The sequence below is a fragment of the Curcuma longa genome, chromosome 3 (genome assembly GCF_044706935.1).
Source record: "Curcuma longa cultivar G26 ecotype Majalengka, Jawa Barat chromosome 3, ITB_CL_G26_1.1, whole genome shotgun sequence".
In the NCBI taxonomy this organism is placed as follows: domain Eukaryota; kingdom Viridiplantae; phylum Streptophyta; class Magnoliopsida; order Zingiberales; family Zingiberaceae; genus Curcuma; species Curcuma longa.
Window position 1 is genome coordinate 145,878 of NC_133863.1, and position 24,968 is coordinate 170,845.

The 24,968-nt window shown below is 35.4% G+C and overlaps 1 protein-coding gene across 4 annotated transcripts; it reads right to left on the minus strand.

Moving 5' to 3' along the window:
* Positions 1 to 89: 89 nt before the first annotated feature.
* LOC141823938 (protein virilizer homolog) lies at positions 90 to 23,221 on the minus strand. 4 transcript variants are annotated; one of them, XM_074711147.1, is made up of 31 exons: positions 23,096 to 23,221; positions 22,014 to 22,083; positions 21,826 to 21,909; positions 20,102 to 20,190; positions 19,508 to 19,631; positions 16,337 to 16,999; positions 15,878 to 16,246; positions 15,690 to 15,794; positions 15,198 to 15,380; positions 14,881 to 15,022; positions 14,558 to 14,739; positions 13,847 to 13,932; positions 13,729 to 13,777; positions 13,593 to 13,659; positions 13,022 to 13,503; positions 12,841 to 12,940; positions 11,225 to 11,358; positions 10,378 to 10,445; positions 10,089 to 10,305; positions 9,777 to 9,992; positions 9,533 to 9,685; positions 9,402 to 9,455; positions 9,115 to 9,326; positions 8,944 to 9,010; positions 6,890 to 7,182; positions 3,714 to 3,882; positions 3,481 to 3,550; positions 2,087 to 3,405; positions 1,141 to 1,971; positions 984 to 1,055; positions 90 to 477 (listed from the first exon to the last, which is right to left on the minus strand). In XM_074711147.1, the coding sequence occupies exons 2-31, from the start codon at positions 22,020 to 22,022 to the stop codon at positions 457 to 459; spliced, it is 6,630 nt and encodes a 2,209-aa protein (XP_074567248.1). In that variant the 5' UTR covers positions 22,023 to 22,083; positions 23,096 to 23,221; the 3' UTR covers positions 90 to 456. The 4 variants fall into 4 exon arrangements, with proteins under 4 accessions (XP_074567248.1, XP_074567247.1, XP_074567246.1 ...); XM_074711146.1 differs by having other exon boundaries at positions 15,878 to 16,261; XM_074711145.1 differs by having other exon boundaries at positions 2,087 to 3,550.
* Between the last annotated feature and the right edge of the window lie 1,747 nt (positions 23,222 to 24,968).

Below are 24,968 nucleotides of genomic sequence, written 5' to 3' on the forward strand. Positions count from 1 at the left end.
GCATTCTAGATTTTTATAGTAGTCAAGTCTGATAAATTAAAAGTTCAATTCTCTAATCTAATCTCTCATCTAACTTGTAAAAGATCATGTAACAACGTAAACAAATGAATAAAAGATTGCGAGATAAGGTCGTGTCGTTTCTAACCATGAGCCAACCATTGTCTTTAACCTATGCTCCCTACAAATTCCATGGGAGAAATTCGAGTAATACAATACAAGTCACCCAGATGGAGAATTCCCAACAGGATTGAACACAAATATTACAACTGCACGAATAATGTACAAAAATGTTTGAACACATAAAAAAAATAGATATTTATTTGTTTTTGCAGGTTGACTTGGAAGCCTTCTGTCTGCTTCTGCCAAAAATCGAAAATTGCACAAAATGCATTGCTAGGATTCTAACTTCATTTGGCTCATAGAAGAAACAGGCATTCTCGGTTCCATTTCTAAGGTCTACTGTTGGCCTAGTCGTTCCTGCATGAGCAAAGTTGGTGGAAAGTCAAATTGAGAAACACGATTGTGGTAATGAATAATACAGCAATAAGAAACTTTGGAATGAGAACATGCAATCAGACAGAATGAGGATCGGATTTCTTAAAACAGGGGCAGGTGAACAAGTGGCACTTTCAGTTCCAGTTTTTCCAGTTAGCTAGGCATATCTGGTTCAACCAGGGTTTGGTTTTGCATTAGGTTCAAGATTAAAGTTAAACCAGCCAGTCTGATCAAATTTTAAAAACAGGAAATAGAACAGAATAGGACAACGATTAGCAGTTCTAGGTTTGAAGACCATTCAAATTGTAGAAATGAGAATATATTGAACAATTAATGAAGGTGGAGCATTCATAAGTATGTAATCATGACAGCTACATCTTAACTACGAAAATGAAGCTTGAATGCTAAGTAGCACAAATTTAACTGTTTTGTAATAAAATAATCGAGTAAAGTAAATGAATTGAGATAAAGTTGAAAATGGATGAAACCTGAAGCATTTGCATTAACTTTGGATGCTGCTCCAAAAGCTGGCAAAGCTTGTCCCGATCACTCAGCAGGGACTAGTAAACCAAAAGAAAAAGGACTCAGATGCAGGAGCAAAAAATACAAGACCATGGAAAATACAACTTAGTATTAGACAGAAACCTGGATGGCTTCGGGAGAAGAAAAATATTGCTGCAAAGTCATCCCCGAATCTTTTTGTTGAAATTGGGAATTATCAGCTTGGAGATTTTGAGCCGGTTGTTGAACTTGCTCAAGTGCTGACTGTCCGGGTTGCAAGACAGATTCCTGTTGTTGTGTTTGATAATAAAGTTGTACTCGTGGAACCTGAATTTGCTGAGGAATCTGCAATTGATTAACCTGAACTTGGACAGGATTTTGCTGAAGCTGCATGGCTTGATCAGATTGGGTTTGCAAGAGTTGATTGGGCAGTGCCAGTTGCTGAGCAGGGCGTGGTTGTGGTTGAGGTGGTGGTGGCCGGGGTAGTACAGACTGCAAAGCAAACTGAGAGCCAGTAAAATGTTGTGAAAGGCTTGATGTGTTTTGGATATTCTGCATTGACGATGAACTGAAAAATGTCCCAGATACAGAAGCAGGCCGGCCAATAAATAAAGGTGATGTAAACATTGGTAATGAATAAGATGTGAAGCTATTTCCAGATACGGACAAAGCTCCATAATTTGTGCTATTCAAGTTATTGGAAGCTATATGAGTCTGGGCTCCGGCATTGGTTAACGGATTGCTAACTGGAGCCTGGGAACCAGAAAATATTTTAGATGAATGATTAACAGAGGCAGAGAATGGTGGTGGCACAGGAGGGAGAGGTGGCACTGGTTGTACTGAGGTAGTAGAAGTAAAGCTGTCAGAACGAAATCTACTGCTAGATGTCATATTCCAATGTAACTTGGAATCAATACCAGGCTGAGCATTTGCAAATGAACTACTGCTAGTCGATGGTGCATTATCTGATTGAGGCTGCAAAACAAAAATAGAAAGCTCATTTTCCCGAAAAAGAAAAAAGGTAACCTGTGAGTTATAAAAAGTTCATTATTACAGATGGGTTCATATTATGAAATTTACTGATACCTACATCAAAAAATCGTGGAGGATATCCTGAAGGGATTGGAGGCTGCACATCCCTTGCACTGCTTGAGAAAGGCAATATGTGGCTTCCCACAGGCTCTAAAATGTGAGCCGATACAGCAGCAGGAGGGGGCATTGGGGGTAAAGGAGGTTGATTCATTAGAATTCTTGATTTGTCATGTGATCCAGAAGATATGGAACCATCAGCACCTCTCTGTGGGCTGTTACTCTGATGACGTGTTGATGATGGCAAAGGTAGCACCGAGGATGCAGCAGGAGATAGATTCTGTGTGTGGGGCGAAAATCCCATAGTCTTTGACAGAGGATGGTGAATAGAAACTCGTGACCCATCATTAGGAGACACATATTTTGATTCCTCAGATTGCTCACAAGAAGAATTTTCACCAGCCATGCCAGTGAAGTTCTCTGAAGAAGCATTCACTTCTTGAGACGCTGGAACTTCAGACATTGAAGCTAATTTCCCTAAAGGATTACCAGCACGTAAGCTTCCATCTCTAATTGATGAAGGTGGTTCTACAGAATGCCGAGTAGTCTCATCTGCATCACCTTCAATCTCAGCAGCAACCAAACTTGGCGAACTTTCTCCAATGACAACAGGGGGGCACAAACTTTCATCTGGTTGAGGGAATGGTAGTTGTTCATCAGATTCTGATTCCTCATCAAACACAATATTGATCCCTTGAAGATCATCGTCTAGATCTGTCTTCATTGGCTGTGGTTTATCTGGCTTACCAGAATAGCTGGAATTGGCATGCATCAAGTTCTTGAACTGTGAGCTATCACCGACTGCTGTATTCATAGGGTTTTGGCGCTCCTTTTGTCTTGCCATAAATTCATCCACATGTATCGACGGAGGTCTTCCACTAATGGAAATCCCACGAACAGAACTTCCTGTATTTGGCCCATTACTTGCACCGTCAATGTTTCTCTCCCTAGCAACATAATCATCAACATGCATGGAAGGTGGTCTACTGGTGTTAGGCTTCCTATGGCGAAATGTGTCTCGCCGCATAGGTGCTGAAGAAGCACTAGCAATACTCAATCCTCGAGACAATACACTAGATCCAACCGCTTCAGACCCAAGGCTCTCACGTGCACGTTTGTTTGGTCCATCTGCCAAAGCCAATTTTCTTCTAGAAGAGAGGGTCGGTGTCAATTGTCTATCAAGAGAAGAATCAGCACAGTCCCACATGAATTTCTCTGCAAATTCTCCGGTAGCAAATTCATTACTAATTTCTTTAACATCTTGGTTCAACATCCAAATGTTTGACAATGGTAACACTGTTTCATCAGACCTTGACATTTCTGTCAAAAATGGCAGCATAAGTGATGGAATAAGTAAAGATTGAACATTAACACAAGGGTTATAAGAATCTTCACCTGAAACAGAGCCAAAAGAACTGGAAGGACCTTGCAATAAAGATAACATCGACTTTAAGGAATCCTTGGCCTGCAAGTTAAAGTGTGCTAATAATAGACAAAAAGCCATTATACCCAACTATTTGGGTTGTCTACATAAATATTATCCCTCATTGTACTTTATGCTATATGTACTCAATTTTAATTGTATAACCTATTATTTCAGAAAAAAATAGAAATTATACTTATCATACCTGCAAGAGTGTTGCCTTTCCTACCAATAGAGCTATATCCTCATCATGAATAATTCTCTGCTCCAAATTTTCAATTGTATCACACACATTTTTCAACTTCTCATCTTCAGCATGATTGACATCAGATGAAAGCCCGAAAAGGCATTTTAAAATCAAGATTCCATCCAACCTAAGGCAATATAACCAAAATGACACACCATAACCATAAACATACTTTAAATGGAAATTTGGATGTCATAAGGAAGAATAAACAATATTGAAATACAAATGAAGGCAGTTAAAGCTAAAAGGAACCAATAACGGATTAGTTGAGTGTTAAACATCTAAAACAATTATATTAAATGTATACTTTGTTAAATGAGTTTATGCATATATTGCATTGCTACTCACACTTGTGTTGATTTGCATGCTTTCTTCCCCAAATGCACGAAAAGATGGCCTTTAAGTGCCATACTCTGTCATGAACTATATAGTCTAAGTCCCTCTACGACCAAACCAGTTGATAATTTATAAGTTGTTGGATTTTGGGTAGTCAATTAAGGTGCTTATAATTTATGATTTTAACTTTATTCTATTATTGTGACTAAAGCTAATGTTAAAAATTCACAAAGATTTCAAAGGGCCTTGATTGAAGGAACATTGATGGAACTCTTTTGTATATAATGTTTAGTGATTTTTGTACTGTTCTATTGTGTTTAATATTTGAGTTCTTAATTATCTAGGATTTGCTAAGGTATCACCGACTCATGTTTAAAATTGTTATAGATTTTTGTATGGATTGAGCAATAATTGGATAACAATGAAACTGTGAAATTTTACTCTGTAATATTGGATTTGATCAGGAATTTTCTATTAAATCCTTGGAATTTTGGTATGGATTATTTATTCACTGAAATTTACTGCGATAAGCTTTTGTTAATGTTTTACACTGTTTTTCTTAATGTTGTATGAATATTTTAAGTTTTCTGCTAGGGTGTTTTACTTAGAAACAATCTAAACAAATGGCATGAGTGCAGCAGTTAGCATCGAATCAACATCTGTTGGGGGAATGGTGGAAGGGATTAAGTGATTGATGTGAGATGGATCAAGAAAAAAAAGGTGCCAGAATTTAGGAACATTTTGTGTGTATATTTCAGAGAAATGTGAAATCAAAGTAAGTGATAAAGTGACTGAAAGACATGAAATAAATTGCTTGCAGCTTAGTTTACTTATAGTGACTGTGAATTTGTGCTTAACATGTGCAAATTCAAGTATTTTATACTTGTCCATGTGATCTTGGTACTAGCATCGGTTCAGTAAATTGTTATGCCAAGTGTCTTCATCACTTTGAGCCGGGACATTGAATGTCTACTAAGTAACCTCAGAAGCTCAAAGCATATTACCATATTTGCTTAACATGGACAATAGTTGATGGTAAATGTGAGGCCTAATAAGTGCAAAATTAATTTGAAACAACTCAAAGCAACAAGTAGGACGGCAACATGCTAAAAAATTTATTTTCACAAACTACATCCATTTCCTTTACTGTGTCATCAAACAGGAATTTACTAAAAGCACAACTGAAGATCATACATGTTTACCCACTTCAGTAAGCACAAAAAGAAAACCTATTTGAGTTTTTTTGTTCCTTTTCCAGAAAAATTGGCTGAAAAATTGGTAATCTGCACAATAGATGTGAACACATGACAGATAAGTATCTGTGATAGCCACTGCTATCACAGTGCCAGGCAACTTTATTGTGCACCTAGTCGGATCGATCCATACAATCATTGGTTCAACTAGTCAAGCCAAATTACTAGGTTAGACCAATTGATCTGAATCAAGACGACAGAAGAATGGATTAAAATACAGTTCATCCTACTCTTTTTCTACCTCTTCTTCTTGATTCCATTCTCAAAGTCTTCTTACTTCTTTCCTCTTACTTACGCTCTGTTTGGATCGGGTGAGGGACGGTTCATTAATGGAAGGGGAAGGAAAGGGAAGGGAGGGAAGGGAAGGGAAGGGAGGAGAAGATCAGTAACCTTGTTTGGGAAGAAAGGAAGGTTAAAAGGAAAGGATTTAAAAGTTAAAAATATAAAAAGTCAGAAATATCCTCTCTCTCACCTCCGTTGCTCTTCTTCTTCGACATCTCTTCCTCGACATCTCGCCAGATTCTCCTGCAGAGGCGCCGATCGGCACCGACCACCGGGCGCAGTGGCCGGCCGGTGGAGAGAAGAAGAGGGAGGAAGGGGGCGCTTCACGTTCCCACGCCCAGCTCCGCCACCCCTCCCAAGCTTAAACATCTCCGAGGCGGGTGCTACTTCGCCGGAGCCGATGGGATCGGAGGGCAGAGAGGGGGCGGAGTGGGCGGCTTCTTTGAGGACGCGGAGGACGAGGTCGGCGGTGGGAGGGGGAAGGCGCATGCGTGCGAGGGTACGCTCGAGGTAGAAATCGCAGCGGACGACGCCGGCGATGTGGCTGATGGCAGCGAAGTAGGCGTCCTTCGAAGAGGAATGGAGGACCGGCGCCGGAGGGGCGAATGAGTGGAGGCAGCAGCGGCGGAGGAGCGAGGCAGCGGGTGAGCGGAGCATCGACGAGAGCGGGATTGGACGCGGGGTAAAATTGGAATAAAGATGCGTAATATTTGCTTCCCCTTCCTTACACCCCGATTTGGGGTGTAAGAAATTATGGCTATTCATGAGCATAGAAGGGGAACACTTCCCCTTCTTTCCCCTTCCCCTCCTTACCTCCTTAGGGCCATCAGCATGACACCAAGGCTACATTGTTTCTAAGGCAGATATTTTAAACCTTGTATAGAAGTGCTTAGTATTGCAACAGTGGGCCTAGTCCTAGTTGGCAGAATTGGTCAACACCGATATGGATAGTTGAGTATCAGACTAATGGCGATGGTCAATCTTATTTTTTTCTCACAAATGACATCTCACAAAGAAAAGAAAGATTGAGAAGTTTAAGAAAAAAACTAGAGATACAAAGAGAATAACTATAAGTTACTTAAATTACATTCTAAATTCAAGGATATCTAGTAAAATTTGCTCAAGTTGAGTGTGAAAATGAATGAAATTGAGTAAAATTGTTGAATTAGAATCACTTTAAACCAATGTCATACATGGATAGAAAAAAGGGGAAAAAAACATTATAAAACAAAGAAATTCACATTGTGGCAAGAACAAACTTACTTGTCATCTTGTACTGTTAGATGTGATGCAGACAGAGACAATGAACAAAGTATATCAACCACAACAGCCTCAGAACCCTCCTTGGCATCTAATGACTGGGCAAGTTTTTTCAAGAAAGAAAGGAAAGGAGATCTCCAATCATTCGCAACATACATATTTCCATCAATAGTCCCCTCATCACATTTTTGTTTATCAAAAACTACAGACGCAAGAGCACTTCTCCCCTGACAGCATGAAACTATTGCCATAAAAGTGAGAAGACAAGATAGCAACTCCCTTCCTACAGGTAAAACCTGGTGATGCAAAAGGTTAGATGGTCATTGTTCTTAAAGAAATTAAAAAATTTCCATTGAAATCTAATAAAACTATACAAGGATACAAGTTGAGCTACAAAAATCTTGATAATGGTAATCTGATATGACAAACACTTCATTAGTTCTATTATTTAGATGAGTTACTAGAATCTGTAGAAAATATTTTTCCTATGTTTGGTGCACATTAAGGAAAATATTTTCCCTTCTCAAGGTCAAAACAATCAAGAAGTTTGGCCCGAGCAGGCCTGCCCAATCAAATTGACCAGAATGTATTGGCTTGTGTACAAGTAGTTTCAGTTTTGTATTAACTATTATAGTCGCCTCTAATTATTTCTATAATTATTTCAATCACAAGTCTTGTTTCACTCAAGTGAAGCCATACAACCCATGATCATAGCGCCTTGACGGGCTACCTCTTGCAATTCTAGAAACAAATACAGTATGTTAGAAGATGTTTTGGTAGGCACTTAAGAGTAAGGCTAAGCTTTAAAACTATAACTTGAAGTCAGCTTGCTCATAAAGATGATCTTCAAGAGTAATTAATCCTGCATCAGATTTTGTTAACTAATTTGGTAAAAAGTTACACGTAGAAAGAGATTTGGTCCAGCAGGCAGACTGCAAGACAGCTGTAACAGCACCCCTATCAGATAATCAGAAATTAACACCTGGCTTAAAACTCTCATATTTACTCAAACCTAGCATAAATCTCAAGGTACTTAGCTTACTTTTCATGATCTTAGTAAGTTGGGAATCAAATCTCATAGTTTAACTCTTATATTTAAGTACTTTATGAATAGTTGATAGTTGTTGAAGAGTACTAGTCCACATAAATAATTGAGAATAAATGAAGTTGCTTGTATCAGGTTTTAAAATTGGTGTGCGATATAGTTGCAGTGATCCATCAAAATGAAACTCTTTCGGTAGCATTCTAAAGTGCCAACACATTGTGCCTGTGGGAAATTGAAGGTGAAGGGAGAAAGAGATGAAGAAGAAGAGAAGTTACCTAAGTACTAATCCTCAAGTGGATAGTATGATTTCAACACCGTAGCACCATGTTGTTCTAACACTCTGCACACTTCAGATGTGCTGAAGCATAGCAAGACTATTGAAATTATAAAATTAAAAGTAAGACAATTGAAATCAGACAATCAGTTAGATTTAATTTTGTTAAAGCTTACTGCAACATATTCAAATGGATTTACTCCAATCAATTCTTTTCACCTAAATTTTCTAGTAATAATAAGAGTATATGATATATCAATTAGTAATTGAATCAAAATTGACTTTAGTCATTTTACTTCAAGGCATTGAGATGAATTTATACAAATTTTACACTAATCTTCCACTTGTTTACTTGTCAAAATAAAGCTACAACAATTAGATAATCAACTGTGTTAAGATTTTAAAAAAAGAGCAAATATTCCTTGTATCCATCATTGATGCATACCAAGGCATATATAATGCTAGCATACATGATATCAATACAAGTGGTAATTTTGCTAATTTATTGGAAGAGTACATTTCGAGTGCCTCCCGATACAACACAAGATTCAAACCACGGTTTGTATGATGGTCAATGCAATAATAATCTTACATAAGAAAATGGCATAAATGAATGCAAGGTAGGTGTGGAATGAGTCAAGTGATCTTGCAAAATAAAAATTGATATGAGGTTAACACTATCATAAAAAAAATACTCCAACAACTTGTCACAAATTAAGAACAAAATTTCAAACTTACCTGTAATAGTACAAGGATTTGATGTACAATAAAGCAACTTTCTTCATTCATGATGCTATCCACTTCCCTATAAATTCAAAGAATACTATTATATATACTTACACGATGAAATATATGGCATGATGTCTGATTAGGAAAAAAGGGAGAAACCAAATATAATAATTTACTGACGTCTCTAGTGATGGACTTTGTTTCACGGGGGATTGTGAAGTGAACACCAAGAACACAGACTTGAATACAGGAAAGCTCCAAGTTAGCATAGAAATGTTTTTAGAGGGAACTCTAATTTCCAGAGAAAGCTTTCCCTCTGTTTTAGATATGTTACTGCATCTTAGAAGAACTTTTCCCATTATCCTTAATGCCTGCATCTTAAGTAATAACAACTGGAAAAGACAAACTAACTGAATCAATACTTTCTGGTGGAAAAAAAAAGCACAGTGAAATATAACTTAATTCACCTTGGCGTGGGGATGTTCCAACAAACTAGAAATGAAATGCAGTAACTGATACACCTGAAAAATAAATAAAATTATAATGTTATGTTTAAGTTCTCTTTAGAAAGTAAATTATAATCATATTGTTACATAACCTTAAAAGTATCCATTTCTGATGAGGAGGTTTCATCAATATGAGAATCCAGCCAAGAAAATATTGGGCGCAGCAGGACAACTGCACATTCTTCTTTTTGGCAAGCAATGCGAATAATGAAAACCCTGAGCATATCTTGTATAACAAGTAGAGCCTATAGAAAGCAGCAATTAAGCTATGTGATGTGAACTTATTTAAAAGTATAAGAGAAAATTTGAAAATCTGCAGTTGAAGTCAGTACATACAGAAAATGCAAAATGCAACACAATTTGGCCAACTCTGTCAAGTTGTGGTGTCAACTGCATGAGTAAAACTGATGTATGTTCTGGATGCAAGTACCAGTTGATGTCTTTTTCTGCTTGAGGGCCTAATAATGTCCCAATACTCAAGGTTCTAAGTGCGCTTAGTGGAGGCATTTCATTTTTCCACAACCAGATGTCTTCATCTGGAAACAGATCACCCTTCGCATGGAAATGAAACACACAAATGGTAATATCAAAACATTAAAATCTTTTGGACGTTAAATGAAGAATTATAAGCCAATAAAAGATGCAAACCAGAAGGCAAAAGATACTGCAAGCATCTTTTGGACCCAAGGCAAGTGATGAAGTTGCCTGAACACTCTCGAGAATGCAGTGAAAAAGGTCAGGTGTCCAACCAAAGACTGGCCAGCATGCAAGCGACGATGTAAGAAGATGACAAACAGTACTAAAACCAACAGTGGAGCTTGGATAGGGGAATGACAAATCTGCAGCACATGCTGCTAATTTCAGACTGCAAAATCAAAGTTCATCTTAGATGTACAGAGCAAGTGAACATTCTAAGAAAAAAAAAGGAATACTTTACCTTACTTCTCGGTGTAACTGCAAAAGGGCATTCATTAATTTTTTGTTGCGATATTCGTCTTTAGCATCCTAAAATGAGAAGATGTCATGTAAGAAAAGATAATTTTCTATTAAAAAAAATTGATACTATGCTGCCAAGGGAAATGCTGTAAATTCTCGTCAACAGCAGGATTTTGATTGAATATGTTTAATTTGAACCAACACAGAAACCAGTCAAACACCATATTGTGGCATAGAAACATGAATCATAAATCAGCAAAAAATTAGCAATATCATCTTGTTAGTAATATCATAACATAAATAGCTTGATGATAACTATGATAACAATGAATAAAAAGTCAGACTTGCAAAGAGACAAGAAATAGTTCTTATGAGGATATGGCCAACTAAAAACTTGCTATTTAGCAGATAAAATAAACCAGTAGATAAAAATTATGCAAAAAAAATATTATAACAAGCCCCTAAGTCATAACAAATTTATGTAGACACACCTTCAATTAAGTGTGCATAATCAACAAGCAAAAAGATGAACAAAATCAAACGAGCACCTACATCATAAAGTGGTTCAAGATGATGAAAAAAGTGGTGGGCAAAAGGAATGTGTGTAGGTATAACAAGCATCTACATTAAGGATGCAAAATCAACAAGAAGAATTAGTTTGAGATGAACAAAAATCAATCCAAAAAGAATACCATGAAATAAAAGTGGTTTCCCGAGGAATTAAATTGTTTTTCTAAGAATAAGAATTGTCTGTTGCTGCATGTTGAGGGTAATCAAAGTATACAATAGATTAAATTATAAACACTCATGTGTGTGTGTATATTAAATTATTAATACAAGAAACTTACTTGTAATTTCTTTAGAAGATTTATCAGCAAGAGAAGCGAAGGAATCATCAGATCAATGAGACTCTGATCATGACTTCTATCCAGAAGTATATCAGTGGTTGTATTGTATTCTGCGCCATCATCGACAAGATAATCTGAAGTTGGAGTAGATCACAAAACTTAGACAAACATTGAATATACTGAAGTTGGCACTATCTGAAGAAAGCAATTAGATACATTTGTCTATCAAAATGGTTCAAACAATAAATTATATATTGATCATCTGAAATTTCTTTGGTTAAACTACCTTGTTTCACTTTCTGGCAAAGTTTATGTGTTGAGTTTACCAGGCCAAATAGGAAGCTACGATTCATTTAATAGTTCGTAATAAATCCAAAAACATCCAATTTGTATAGAACCAAAACATAGCTGAGAATCTATTAGAACCTCATGGCTCCATACCCTATTTGTAACTTAACAGAAAAGATAGAAGCTTCCTGGAAGAGGTTCGTCAATGTAGACCTTGTCTTAATCGACAATATGAAATGAATGAAACATATATATTAATCAACGATTTACATCAAGATACCATCAGTTTAAATCATTGACTGGACAAATATAGTCTAGGGCCAAACCATGGCAAACCATGGTACAGATCTACAATGCTGATCATTTCAGACAAGTCCCAATGCACCTCAATTCCATCCAACAAGGCCTAGCTCACTTACAAAGACCAAACAAGAAATTGTTAGTTTTAAGGGCAAGTTTATCTTGTTCATAAAATCCCCTCTATCAATGTTTAAAATCTCATTCCAAGACGAGGCACCAATGCCTGAGCATAGCAAGATGCAGCATTGTGCTACTCCTGTGTCAAGCCTTAAAAGCAGCAGCAGGAAGAAGATAAGGGGCAAACGGGGGTCCTGTGCTGAGCCCAAACAACAAATGAAATTGAGGAAGAAATATCAGCGGAGTAAGGAAAGACACATTTCGCTGCTGGAGAAAATATCTCAACCAGCATCACCAAAGATTAATCGTCTGTTGCTCCATTGCTGAAGGAAGAAAAAAACCACCTCAACTCAAAAGAAGACTCGTGTCATTGTAACAAGAGGAACAAGCTGCCCGCCTTGATTCTTTGGCACTTCATCATTAGAGGAAGTTCACTTCATCAATGGGAGAGGGCCACTTCAGTGTGTTCTAGACAAGGAGAATCATGCAAAGGTTATAATGCAAAATTCCAATGCCTCAATCACTTCTGTGTTCTGGTTGATCAATGGGGCAAATGTTGCATCCATGTTGACCAACACAGTGGTTTTTAAACCGTGCTCTTCGCAACACAAACAAATCACTAGCAGGATGACCCTATTAATAACAAAATGAATCTCATGCACTATAGGTGGCCTTTATGCCAAAGCAACTTAGTTAAATGTCATCCATTTGCAATAGACAAGCCCATTATGCTTAACCAAAGCACCACTTACTCAAGCAAAAATTGGGTTGTCGAGAGCAAAAAAGACACACCAAAAGATAAAGTATTTATTCAAAGAATTGGATACCTTTTCCTTTGGATAATTAGAATGGAGGAAACTGAGCTAACAACAAAGGAATCCAACTTATTATAAAAACAATAAAGACCTCACCGTAACTATTTGACAATCGTTCAACCATGGATTTGCAATTGACTAGCACCACATATACAAGAGTCACTGCTCCTTCTTCAAAAAGAGAAGCTGCTACAACCTTCAGAAAAAGAAAATAATCAGATGGAATAAAAATCATATCCAGAAAAGAGGATATAGTAATGCTGGGGAAAGAACATACTGGATCATCTGATATAAATGCTAATATTCGAAAAGTTGTTGTCAGTTGAACTATAGAACTATTACACAGGGTAACTCCATCAAAGTACTTATCCGAGACAAGTTTACCAAGAAGATTATCAACAATCTGAGCATCTGAGTTGTTTGCCAAGTCACCAATAACATTTTCGACATCAATTGTGTCAGATACTAGTACACTGGATGAACTAAGATGAGCATCTCCACCAGAAGCCAAAACAGCAGCATATCGTAGAAGGCCAATAGCCCCATTTCTATGATAAACAACACCAGCATCTATCCACTCTAGCAACCTTGTGGGTGCATCCTTTCTGTTGGTCCCAGGAGAAGAAAAGTGTAAAGCCTTGTGAAGTTCCACAGCATGTCCAATCCAAGAACTGAGGGATGATGCAGAAGAGTCTGTAACAATGATTTCAAATATTTCTGCAGCTGAATGGAAGATAGCTAGACTCAAAGGGGAAGCTCCTGAATTCAGTAAAATAATAGATTTAGTAAAACCAGCAAGTTTCTAGGCAGGCCATTAGAAGAAATCAACATAAAAGTACTATCAATACCATTTCTTTTAACAGTTGGCTCTAATTCTGTGTATGATCGCAGTGTGTCCAGCAAAACTGATACCACCTGTAACATCAAACTGATTACCATAAGAAGGTAAAAGATCATTTTGAGAACAACATGATGATAAAATACCTCAGGAAAGTGACACAGAACTAACAATGCTTGGCGACCAGAGTCAGACCTGTATTTTAACTCTGATTCAAAAAAGATATAAATTTTATACACAAAACACTAGTCTATGATGTAGAACCTGGAAATGGCACAAAGCTCCCATAGAATCCACAGAAGTTCATCAGAATGTGGATCTGTTGCAAGCAACAGATCAATAGCAATTCCCTAAAAAAAATAACAGCCAATGAGAGCAGAGGAAAAACAGTAGTGTCCAAGGGTCCCAACATATCCTAACTACTCATTGTTAATCCCCAGTAGAAGATTCATTTTGAGAAAGGTAGGAACAATGGGAAAAAAACAGAATTGGAGCATTAAAAAATTGGTCAAGTTTCAATTACATAAAATAAATTCATTCATGGATAATGTCCAGTAGCTCATCATGAATAAGCATTGTAATCATAAATAATGTTTCAAAGTGTTGTTTTAAAAATTATACCTTAGTACAATAAAAAGATTATTCCGTTACCACCAAAGAAATAAAATTTTGAGTTAAAACAAAAGACCATTTTACACATGAATTAATCATTGTAGACCAACTTTGATGGGAACCCACTGTGACATGATTGACATTTGATATGACTAGCAAAGAAGGAAAACATAGTATTATGTTAAGGAACCAGGACTCTGTATCCTGATCACTCAGGAAAAATTCATAAAAGTCTGTTTCTCTCAAGCCTATTCTACTGTTGACTTTTTCTTGAGATATTGCATCTGAAATATTTTTGATGGAGCATCAATGTGCCAAACTAGAGATTGTGTTAATAAAATCAGTTTAGTTAACCATACTAACCACTTTGAGATGAAGCTCTGTGATCATGGCAACTTCCTGTGGATGACAAATGAATCCCTTTGATAGAAAAATTGCTGCCTGTCTAAGAGTCATGCACTCTTTTTTTGTTGTCTCTTCAACATCTTGAAGAGAAAGAACCAAAAGTTCAGTTGCTTCACGATGAGCAAGTAAGAAGCAAAGACCTGAAAACCAATTAAGTTAATTTAATGGAGGGTCAATGCCATATTAAAATAAGCCCCATGAACAGCTATTTGGAGTCGGCTAATAATGGTCATTGCTGTGACAAATGAAACCAAAATGAAAAAGGTATAAGAAGAGAGAACCTGAACGATGAAAGAGAAAATTAAGAAGAGCATATTCAACTGAAGTTGCAATCTCCACAAAAATATCTGATTGCTTGTCATTTGATGAGCGCAAAACAGGAGATGATAAGAGGGCTGCTGAGAGTGGGAAAAAACCCCTTTCCTATTGCCATGATGTAAAAGCAATCATTAAGTGTCTCTTTAAATATTAGTTAATAATCTGCTTTTCTAAAACTCAAATGAGAATTCCAAAGATAGCAGATAATAATCAAAAAGAAGCATACAGCAAGAAATATAACTTCCATGGCCTTCTGAAGTTTGCACAAAAAAATAAATACCTCAAGAAGGGATAGCAAGCACAAGTCAACATCCCATCGTGCAAAAGTATATTTAGAAGTTGTTATGCAGTCGATAGTAGCTTTGTACGACAAGAAGCCTTCTGGTAGACCCAAAATAGATAACTTTTGTGCGAAAGTGACAGGTGATGGATCTTCAATAGGCTCATAAAGGTTTATCAATTTCTGAATGATAATAATTATCAGCGATTAGCTAATGCTTATATTGAAATAGCTAAATCTACAACATAATAATAATTGTCAGCAAAATCAGATTTGAGACACTGGTCACTGGACCAGTACTTATAGTTTCATGCAAGTATAACAACAAGCAATGTAATGTTTCAAGTACAATACAGGTCCAAGGCCATGCCATCACAGTGCTTGCAGCTTCTGCTATGGCATGGCACTGGCTTGTACTGCAGCATGCAACCAGTGTCCTAGATATGATCAGCTTGTGTACACTAAAGATCTAATCAGTAGAGAGAAACAAACCGCGATTTGCTTAAGATGAGAACTGGCAGCGACAAGTAATTCAATTCCCTCAGCAACCATCACATGATCGCGAGATGGATTATCCAATAGAGACAGTACTACAGACTGGAAAATCAAGAAGAACAACAATTATAGTTTCTTGGACAGCAGTTAGTGGGAAACTAGCACCAAAAAAGTTGTATGCTAACCTCATATCTGGCTGCAACTTCATAGACCCGCAAACGGTGCAATATATATGATGCAAGAGAAGCAACATCATGCCGTTGCTTCCTCAACAATAGCCTTAGCAAAATTGAATAACCATTGCTGTTACCATCTGGGTAACTCTCATTTCCACGCGGCCACCAGCCTAAAAATCCTTCGCATCCTATGCCATGCCGAGTAGCGCATTCAACAACACCTAGCAACATTAACACAACGGCAGGAGAATTTTGCATCTTGCAGTCTAATAAACGAACAATTGTTTCCATGCCACCACTATTTACAAAATGAAAGCATCCCTTTCTCCAACAGCAGAAGAGAAGAGCCAATCCCAATAGTAGAATCATTTGTTTGTTCTGAAAATAAAAACACTAATAACAGTGAAAAAGAAACTTTCTTCAAACAAGAACTTTAAAATCCAGATATCAATGAAGCAAAGGATTTACCTGAGAGACTAATTGCAACTCAGCATTTAATGTGCTCTTAAAGGTGTCAAATTTGTTAAACATGCTAATTAGCAAATCAGAGATAAGTGCTTCAGCTGTCTCCGAACCAGCTATATCATCTGGTGACCAATTGTCTGCAAATACACCCTTGGATCTACCAAGCTCAAGAAGTTCTTTACTAGCCTGAGGAACAGCATCATTTAATTTGTCTGCATCTCTATTGAAGTCAGTGATTCCTAGTTCCATATTTTGGTCCCAGTAAAAGGTGCTGGTGCTACTCATGCTCCTAACACAGGACAGAACAGCTGATACAACATTACCTACAATCTCAGAAAGCTGATTTTCCACATCGGGAACTTTGCTAAGCTTGACAGATAACAGCAAAAACTGCTTCAAATGAGGAGAAACTTCGAATTTAGTATCAGGCAAACTCATGAATTTTAAGGATGACATGGGCTCTACAAACAACAACTTGTTTGAATGCAATGCTGGTGGAAGATCTTCAAGTTTTCCTTCTGATGGGGAACAAACAACATTTGCAAGCGAATTGTCCATATCAAATCCAATATTAAATTGTCCAAGATCTTCAGCAGTATTTCCATAAACAATAAGAGTAAGACTTCGGTAACTCCCCCTGACGACCAAATGATTTGTAACTATGGCCTGCATCATCAGGTGTAACAACAATAAGCACAGTGGATAAGCACCTTAAAAATTGAACTTTTAACAATGACTTCAATACGTGTGCACCTCATCACAAAGCTAACAAATATAAGCAGTATCTTTTCAAAATTGCAAAATGGACAAACATGAAAGTAAACTTTTCTTACCAGCATAGTTATGTAGTGGCTTGATCCTAAGTAGATAGCTTTCAAAACAATACTAAGACTAGATTAAAAGCAGTGCTTAAATATTTCAATCCCATGATGGTCACGAGGATCCATCAGGCTAGTAAAATATTGGTGTTATATCATAGGAGAGTAAGATAACAAATTAAAAACAACTAAAAGGAAAAAAAAACAGTTGTAAATTGTAAGTAGTGTTGGCACCATAATATACCAAAGCACCATTTTTATGTCCACTGTGGACCACAAAAATTGGTTGGTTTGTTTACTGGTCCATGCTCGGGCTGGTAATTACTACCATATGCCAGCACAGGCTGAAGTTTTTGCGCCAATGTCAGAGGTTACCAGTATAGATAAAACACAGGTCAAAACAAACAAGAAGATATCCTTCAGAAATTTTGTTAGTCGTATCTTATAAACAAGATAGTTAAGCATGATCAGGGTTTAAGGTTATCAAAACAATGGGGTCTTCATCAAATATATATATATAGTCTCTCACAGAACAAGAAGGTTTAGGCAGAATATAATCCCACATCTTCCTGAGGAAAACTCATCATTCATGGTGGATAATAATATGAAGCCAATTGGCTTAATTACAGAATAGTTAAAGTACTACCTGAGAGTGCTGTTACCTAGAGTCTAGTATGAGTATCTGACATGAAATCGACATGTATGTGGATGGATGTGGATCCAAGTGTCTGATTCAACTATTTATAAAACTTCAACATGTGATCAAAGTATCATGTGTTAAGAGTACAGAAAGGGACCAAAGGGTAAATGAAGAGCCCAAGCATAAGTAGAGACGGTAACAAAGATACTTGCCAACCATCCTTGTGAAGGGGAATCAAGCCAGTCTTCTATGGAAATAGAGAATTTAAACCAAGCCATACATACTCGAACAATTGATCTCCTCTGTAAGTTAGCTTGTTCCATGCAAAATCTGCCCACTGTTCACCAACCTCCAGTAAATTAGAACAGAGGCATTAAGTTCACCAATCCTCAACGTCCATAATCCAAAGTTCTCCGACGACTAGATTCCTTTGCAGCAGCCAAACCATCTGCTCCCAATCTCCTTTTCATGGTATCTCTAATGATCAAAATGATACTTCATCTTCTAGTCATCCCTAACCTCTATTTAAGAAAATCTTCCATCGAGAAGATTAAATGCTCCATCAAGTAACACCAGGCATTATTCAGAGTTGAACATCATCTCATACTATTGTACTAACAACGGATCACTAGATGATTTTCTCTATTTCATCTTAGAATTGTCGTCTACAATGTCATATATCAACAAACCATCTCTTTTCAAGTTATTAAAAAGGGGTATTAAGATAAAATACCAAATAGGTTGAAAATTTTAAAACAAGAAAAAAGGGGAGGAAGGAGCAAGAAAGGCAAGAACTATAACTTCTTCTGTGTTTCTCATAGAACTGTCAACTGTCATCTACAATCCCATACATCACATAACCAAGTAACCCCAAATCATTTGCAAGGTATTAAAGATATGTGTTTAGATAACTAAGAAGCAATACTAACCAGGCTATTGAAACAAGATTACTAAGAAGCAGTACAATAATCATGCTTGGCTCAAATTGTTTAAATAACTAATCAAACTTAATTACAGTTAAGCTAACCTCAGCTCATTTACAAACCTAGCCTTATCCGTGGATAATTAATGGCATGCCATGTCATTGCAACCTACTTAATTAAGGTTCTGAAAAGAAAGAATAGTTGGAAAAATGACATAGTCTACTTAACTTCTACCACCACAACAGTCACATGAGATTTCATTTCCATTGTTGGTAAATTGGTCATGTCTTTTATTCTTTGCCAAATAATTTAAATTTCTCTAACTGAGATAGTTTGGAGAAATACCAAGGAGAATGAGAGCACAACTGTACCATAACTGGAGATACTAAAATTATACATGAGTTCTTTGATTCCCAGTACAATATACTTCAAAGGATAATATTCATGAATATGAAAATGAAAAAAAAAACATTTTTATAATGATCAGCTTAGTAGATGCAATCCTTTGCTAAAATTTTTTAAGGAATTATTAGCAATTTCCAAATGGAATATGAACCGCCATCCAAGACTTTAAAGTCACATCGAAGCCAGTTGTTACAAAACATGATTTTGAACAATCAATATAAATTTAGAAATACAAACTGGTAACCATAGAAAAGTTCTTTCTATACTAATATGCTTGTCATTGCAATTAAAAGTAGCAATTCGTTCTTGTTAAAAAAATATTGCAGACACAAGGATTCAGTGGAACAATAACACAAACTTGAAATTAGATGAAGAGATAATAAAATACCTCAACTTCCAAAACATTGGATGAAGAGTGTGAATAAAGAAAAGGTTGGCAAAGGCGCCTAAATCTCGATTCACCTTCACAATGAACAAAAATCTCTAGTGCAAAGGAAGGGGGTGAAGTGGCCCTGCACGAGAAATTTTCAAATGATTTCACATGGGAGAGTTTCCTACTTGCTTAACTAAATTAAAGTATTTGGAATACAACATTCAACTAACAAAAACAATACACGATGAGTCTCATTCCTTGGACCCAATATAGTAAAGATAGCATGCAACCACAGATTTGTATTTTCTTTTAGTGTAATCAATGCATGATACATTTGTGCAATTAACAACAAATATTGTTAGCAATTTCTAACTGCAGATAGAATTCCAGCGCATGCTTAGAATTTTAACATGCTGAAATAAAAACAATTCATAAAACTTGAATTATCACAAGTACCTTTATTTTCCCATTTTCTTCTATCTAGAACAAATTCAATTTTAAAAATCTAAGTGAATCTACAAGAATAAGGCACACAGATGAAATCAATTGAACCATAATACTTGTCTTAATGTAATATTCACTGGTATGTATAGAACTAGTTAATTTTACCCGACAAGAGACACATTTGGTGCAGAAGGGGATGCATTCTGCTCAAGAAACTCACAAGCAGTAATGACAACAGGTTCTGAAAAAATGACCTGCATGGCAAGAATCAACATATTATATAGATGTTTTTGAGCACCCAACGACAAGACAAGTCCTAACTACTTAAAATCAGCAATGGAGCTTATCCTGCTAGCAAGTGTCATGTAAGAAAATGCTGTTAGTAAAATCAAGATCTTTTAAATTATTTTTAATTATGTTAAATAAGATTGTATTTGGTCATACTCTACATTTCACACAATCTACTCTGGTTGATTCAACTTGCCTAGCCATGGAAATTGTTCATATTTGAACATGTCATGCCATCTTAACCTATTTTTCTCTGGTATTACATCTAATGGAGCCACAACATGATTGAGAAAAAATGAAGGAACTTGGAGGTAGGAGCAAGTGGATCACTAGCCAATAGAGTTGCTTGCACCCTAACTTGTGGAAAAAGAAGTCAACGCGACAAATCTCCATCACTGAAGAAGAAGCTGTCATAATGAAGCTGAATCCACAAATCCCTCAAGCAAGTAGTCATATCCAAGAGGAAGGAAGATTGCTAAGGAATGTTGCCAATCTGGTGTCTCGATCCATTTCACATGCCTGTTGGCAGACAACACGATCATAATAACCAGCACAGAAGGAAACCTTAATCCATGCTCCTTTTAGTGGCATAGTATCAGTGAAAGTAACTTGTGTTAGATACAATATTGTATTGTTTCATAATTCATTGATATTTTGTGTAAAGTGAACATGAAATTATTGGATTTATTCTTTTGTAAGGTAAACAAGTCGTCCTACATATCGACACAAATCCATACCATGTCAATATTCATTTTAAGTAATTTTTGACTTTTTTGAACCATTTTGAATCGATAGCTAGATCCTTGGAACAAATAATAATACAAAGCATAACCTAGAGAAACCAATTGCTCTATCTCCATCTTTGGTTCTTTCTCTTATTGTCCTTCTGTTTTTCAATCTTTCCACAGAAGTCAATGAGATAAAAACAATCAATAGGAAGGAAATGGGCAGCAAAAGAAAAACAAATAAGCCCAAGTAGACAATTTGGCAATGTAACTGTTGGTCAAGCATCACATGCCAAACAAACGATCAAACGGATGCAATGCCTGCAGGGTTTAATGGTTTATTAACAGTGGAAATTAGAGGAAAGAATATAAGAAGGAAATTCTGAAGGGTAAGACTTGCAGAAGTAGTATTAAATTACACCACAATTCAGAATTATTTTAGATAAGTAGATCATGATTCATATGAAATGTGCCAGTCTAAAAATTCATTCATTTTTAAATGAATGCATAAACTTAAGTATAACAATGATCAATAAACTTTCAAAAAACATGAAATAATTCTCAACAAAAAACTGTTATAGACTAAATTTAAGTCCAACTTCTCACTCAATAAATAATTCATCGATATAAAATCTGGAACAATCCAACCAAGATTACTATCATGTAAATCATGAAATTCCAGCAGTACAAAAAGAATGCAAATATTAAAGGTTAACAAAATTCTAGGCCTCCATGCAACTGTTAATTTCAAAGTAGTTACTAAAAAAACTTGGGCAGATAAAAGGAACAGTAGATGATGGTTTAGGAATCAGATGGGGATAACAAGATGGAAAAAACAAGTGAGATGGCATAACAGATCTAAAACAAGTCACTAACCTCATCAACATATTCATCAAGTTGAGAATGAACGAATGATTGAGCAAACAAGATGCATGGTTCAGAACGACCCATATCTTGTGCCTGGAAAAAGAAAATAATCAACTATTCTGTGAGCTATTGACCACAATCCATCATAGCAAATTGAAGATCCTAAAAAATGCCTCTTAGATTGAGCAGATCAAGACCTTTTTCATGTGGTTGATGTTATTGCCAAAGGTTCCAGGAAAGGGATCTGATGAGACCCATTCACCGCATCTATATGAACCAAAAACCCAAGTTGTCAAGGACAGTTACTGTATTTTCAAAGCATAATTACAGACTTATCTAAGTTCCCTTGTCAATCTAATGTCCTTCCACAAATTTAAAAATTCTTTCATCATATGTTAATCTTTCACAATTAAGTAGTATTTGTTTTTTCTGCACCTAATGCTAGAAAACCAAACTTTGTTCATAATGCATGTATGCAAAATTGCAAATCAAACTTGTTTATGCCAGCAACATAAGAAACAGACAAATCAGTTAATGATACCAGTACCAAACAAAATTTTATCCATTTAAAATCATGTTTGTATAATGCACAAGAATTTTCAACTTATGAATGTATGCCAATTGACAAACTCTGGGAACACCAAAGCGAACATACAAATAGAGAGAACAAGATTTTAAATGTTAGTTTTTTCCTTCATTTAGTTATTGAAATGCATAAAACTAACAAACAGAATATGTACGTTACCCTAGTAATATACAAGCGCTGATTATCAAAACAAGCAAAAACTTATCTTTATTGCAAATGAGAAGTCATGACCCTCATACTTTGTATCGAACTTGTCTGAGTAGGAATTCACCCAATTTTCCACATAATATCAATTCATCAAGCTTGGGAGATGAGAAGCAAAATAGTTAATGAACCCAACAATCAAAACCAACGCCTAACCCTATATAAGTCTGTTCTTGTACTTCGTAGCGAACTTGTCTGAGTATGGCATTCGCTCAAATTTTCCATACAATACGAAGTCAACCAAAATTTCGTGACGGTAAGTGAAATGGTTGATGAATCCAACAAGAAAAATTTAAACCTAACCTTTCTGGTAACCGTAAAGAAAACTAGATAAGTCTGAATCCGACGTTGTCAGTGTGAGAAGGGAGTTGTGAAGGGACGTAATTAAAGGGTATAAATGTTGGAGGAAGGGGGTAAAAACGAAAAGCAGGGTGGACAGACAGGAGAAGCGGGGGAGGGAGAGAAGACGGGAGAATAGGAGATCCATACCTTATTACTGCTTGGAGATAGAAATCACTCGAAGGCAAGGGCTTCCGAAGGCTACTGGCGGCGGCGGCGGCGGACGGCGGCGGACGGCGACTAGGGCAAGCGGCGGCACAAGGTCGGGAAATCGAAGGGCGAAGGGGAGAGGGCGTGGCGCGGGGGTTCGGAAAGAATAAAATTGATTATTTCTTGGCAATTACCTTTAAAGGCTTTTAGTTTAGAAATTTTTGAAAACGCCCTTTATTTTCATTATATAAAAAAGGGGTCCTACACACGCCCTTTATTTATTATACCAATTTTAATAAAAACATTGACTAAAGTTGACTTTGATGGGAATTGTTTTGATAATATTTAATTAATTTCAATTAAATTATAAAATTTAAGTAGTTTTGATAAAATTAAAATTATTTTGAATATAATTACTTGATAATTTTAAATAACTTTGTTCAAAATTATTATAACAATATTTGAATCAAAATACATTAATCTTTTTTAATATTCAACATTCTATTAAATCACGTTAGTATTATCTAAATTACTTATTCAATTTTTATAATACTCAAATTACATATTATATTTCCAAAATACTCCTTTTTTTTTATATTATAAATCTATTAGTCAGTTTTATCCAAAATTAATTAATGAACTTAGATAATTCAGAATCACTTCAAGCTAAAATTAATATATTTTAAAGAACCTCCTTAATATATTTATGCTCTATAATTCTAAAACGGTATCTAAATTTAATAATATAAATTGAAAATAGTAAATTAAATTGAGAGTATACATCTAAATTTTTATGCATGTATAAATTATATATATATCATATATATATATAATGAGATTTTAATAAGTATATTTGTTTTAATTTGAAATGATTTAGAGTTCTCTAGGTTTGTTAGTTAATTTTGGATGAATTTGATTGATGAACTTATACAAAATTTTAAAAATTTAATATTTTTCAAACAAGAAAAGTCATAAAAATCCATTAGTGGAATCAGTTAGTAATTGTTATTGTCCTAAATTTTATCAAATTTTTATAAATTTAAAAATTTATTACTCTTAATTTACCTTATCAAATTATTTGAGAGCATAATTATATTAAAAATATTTTCATGGAGTATATTATTTTTTATTTGGATGAAATTGATTAATGGACTTATACTATTAAAAAATTTGATATTTTTGAAACAAAGGGAGTTATAAGAATCCATTAATAGTGTTGGTTAATAAGTATAATTGTCTAAACTTTATAATGAATTTGTAATAAAATTTTTTAGCCAGTTTAAAAACTTTGAGTTTATTATTAATTTAAATTTCTAGTTTATAAATTTAAAAATTTATTGTTCTTAATGCTATTGAATTTAAATCCAAAGGCATAAATACATTTGATATGAAAATGATTCGTTTTCTAAATTCATCAATCAATTTCATCCAAAATTAATTGATGAACTTAGAAAAAAAGAGAGCTATTTCTTCTACAAAGAATATGTGAAATATTATGAAAGATGTACATGATTTATATAATATAAAACTTACTTATGCCGTTTAGTAAAATACCATTTAATATTCATTCAAAATGGAAAACAAAAACAATCTTTCAATTTTTTTTTTCGATAATATCCATATTAATGAACGATATGAAAGAACTATGGCTAAAAAAACATGAAAAACTACCAATGTGTATAAATTGGTATTTAAAAAAAAGGTTTAAACAATAAAAAACATTTTAGAAAAATAATTATTGTTAATTGTAATTAAGGAGTATTTTTAAAAAAATCATAAATTACAAATTATTAATAAAATTTTAGGGGCGTTTTAAGAATATTGTCAAATACTTGGGGGCATCCTAAAATTACCCTCGAATTCGCGATTTAAC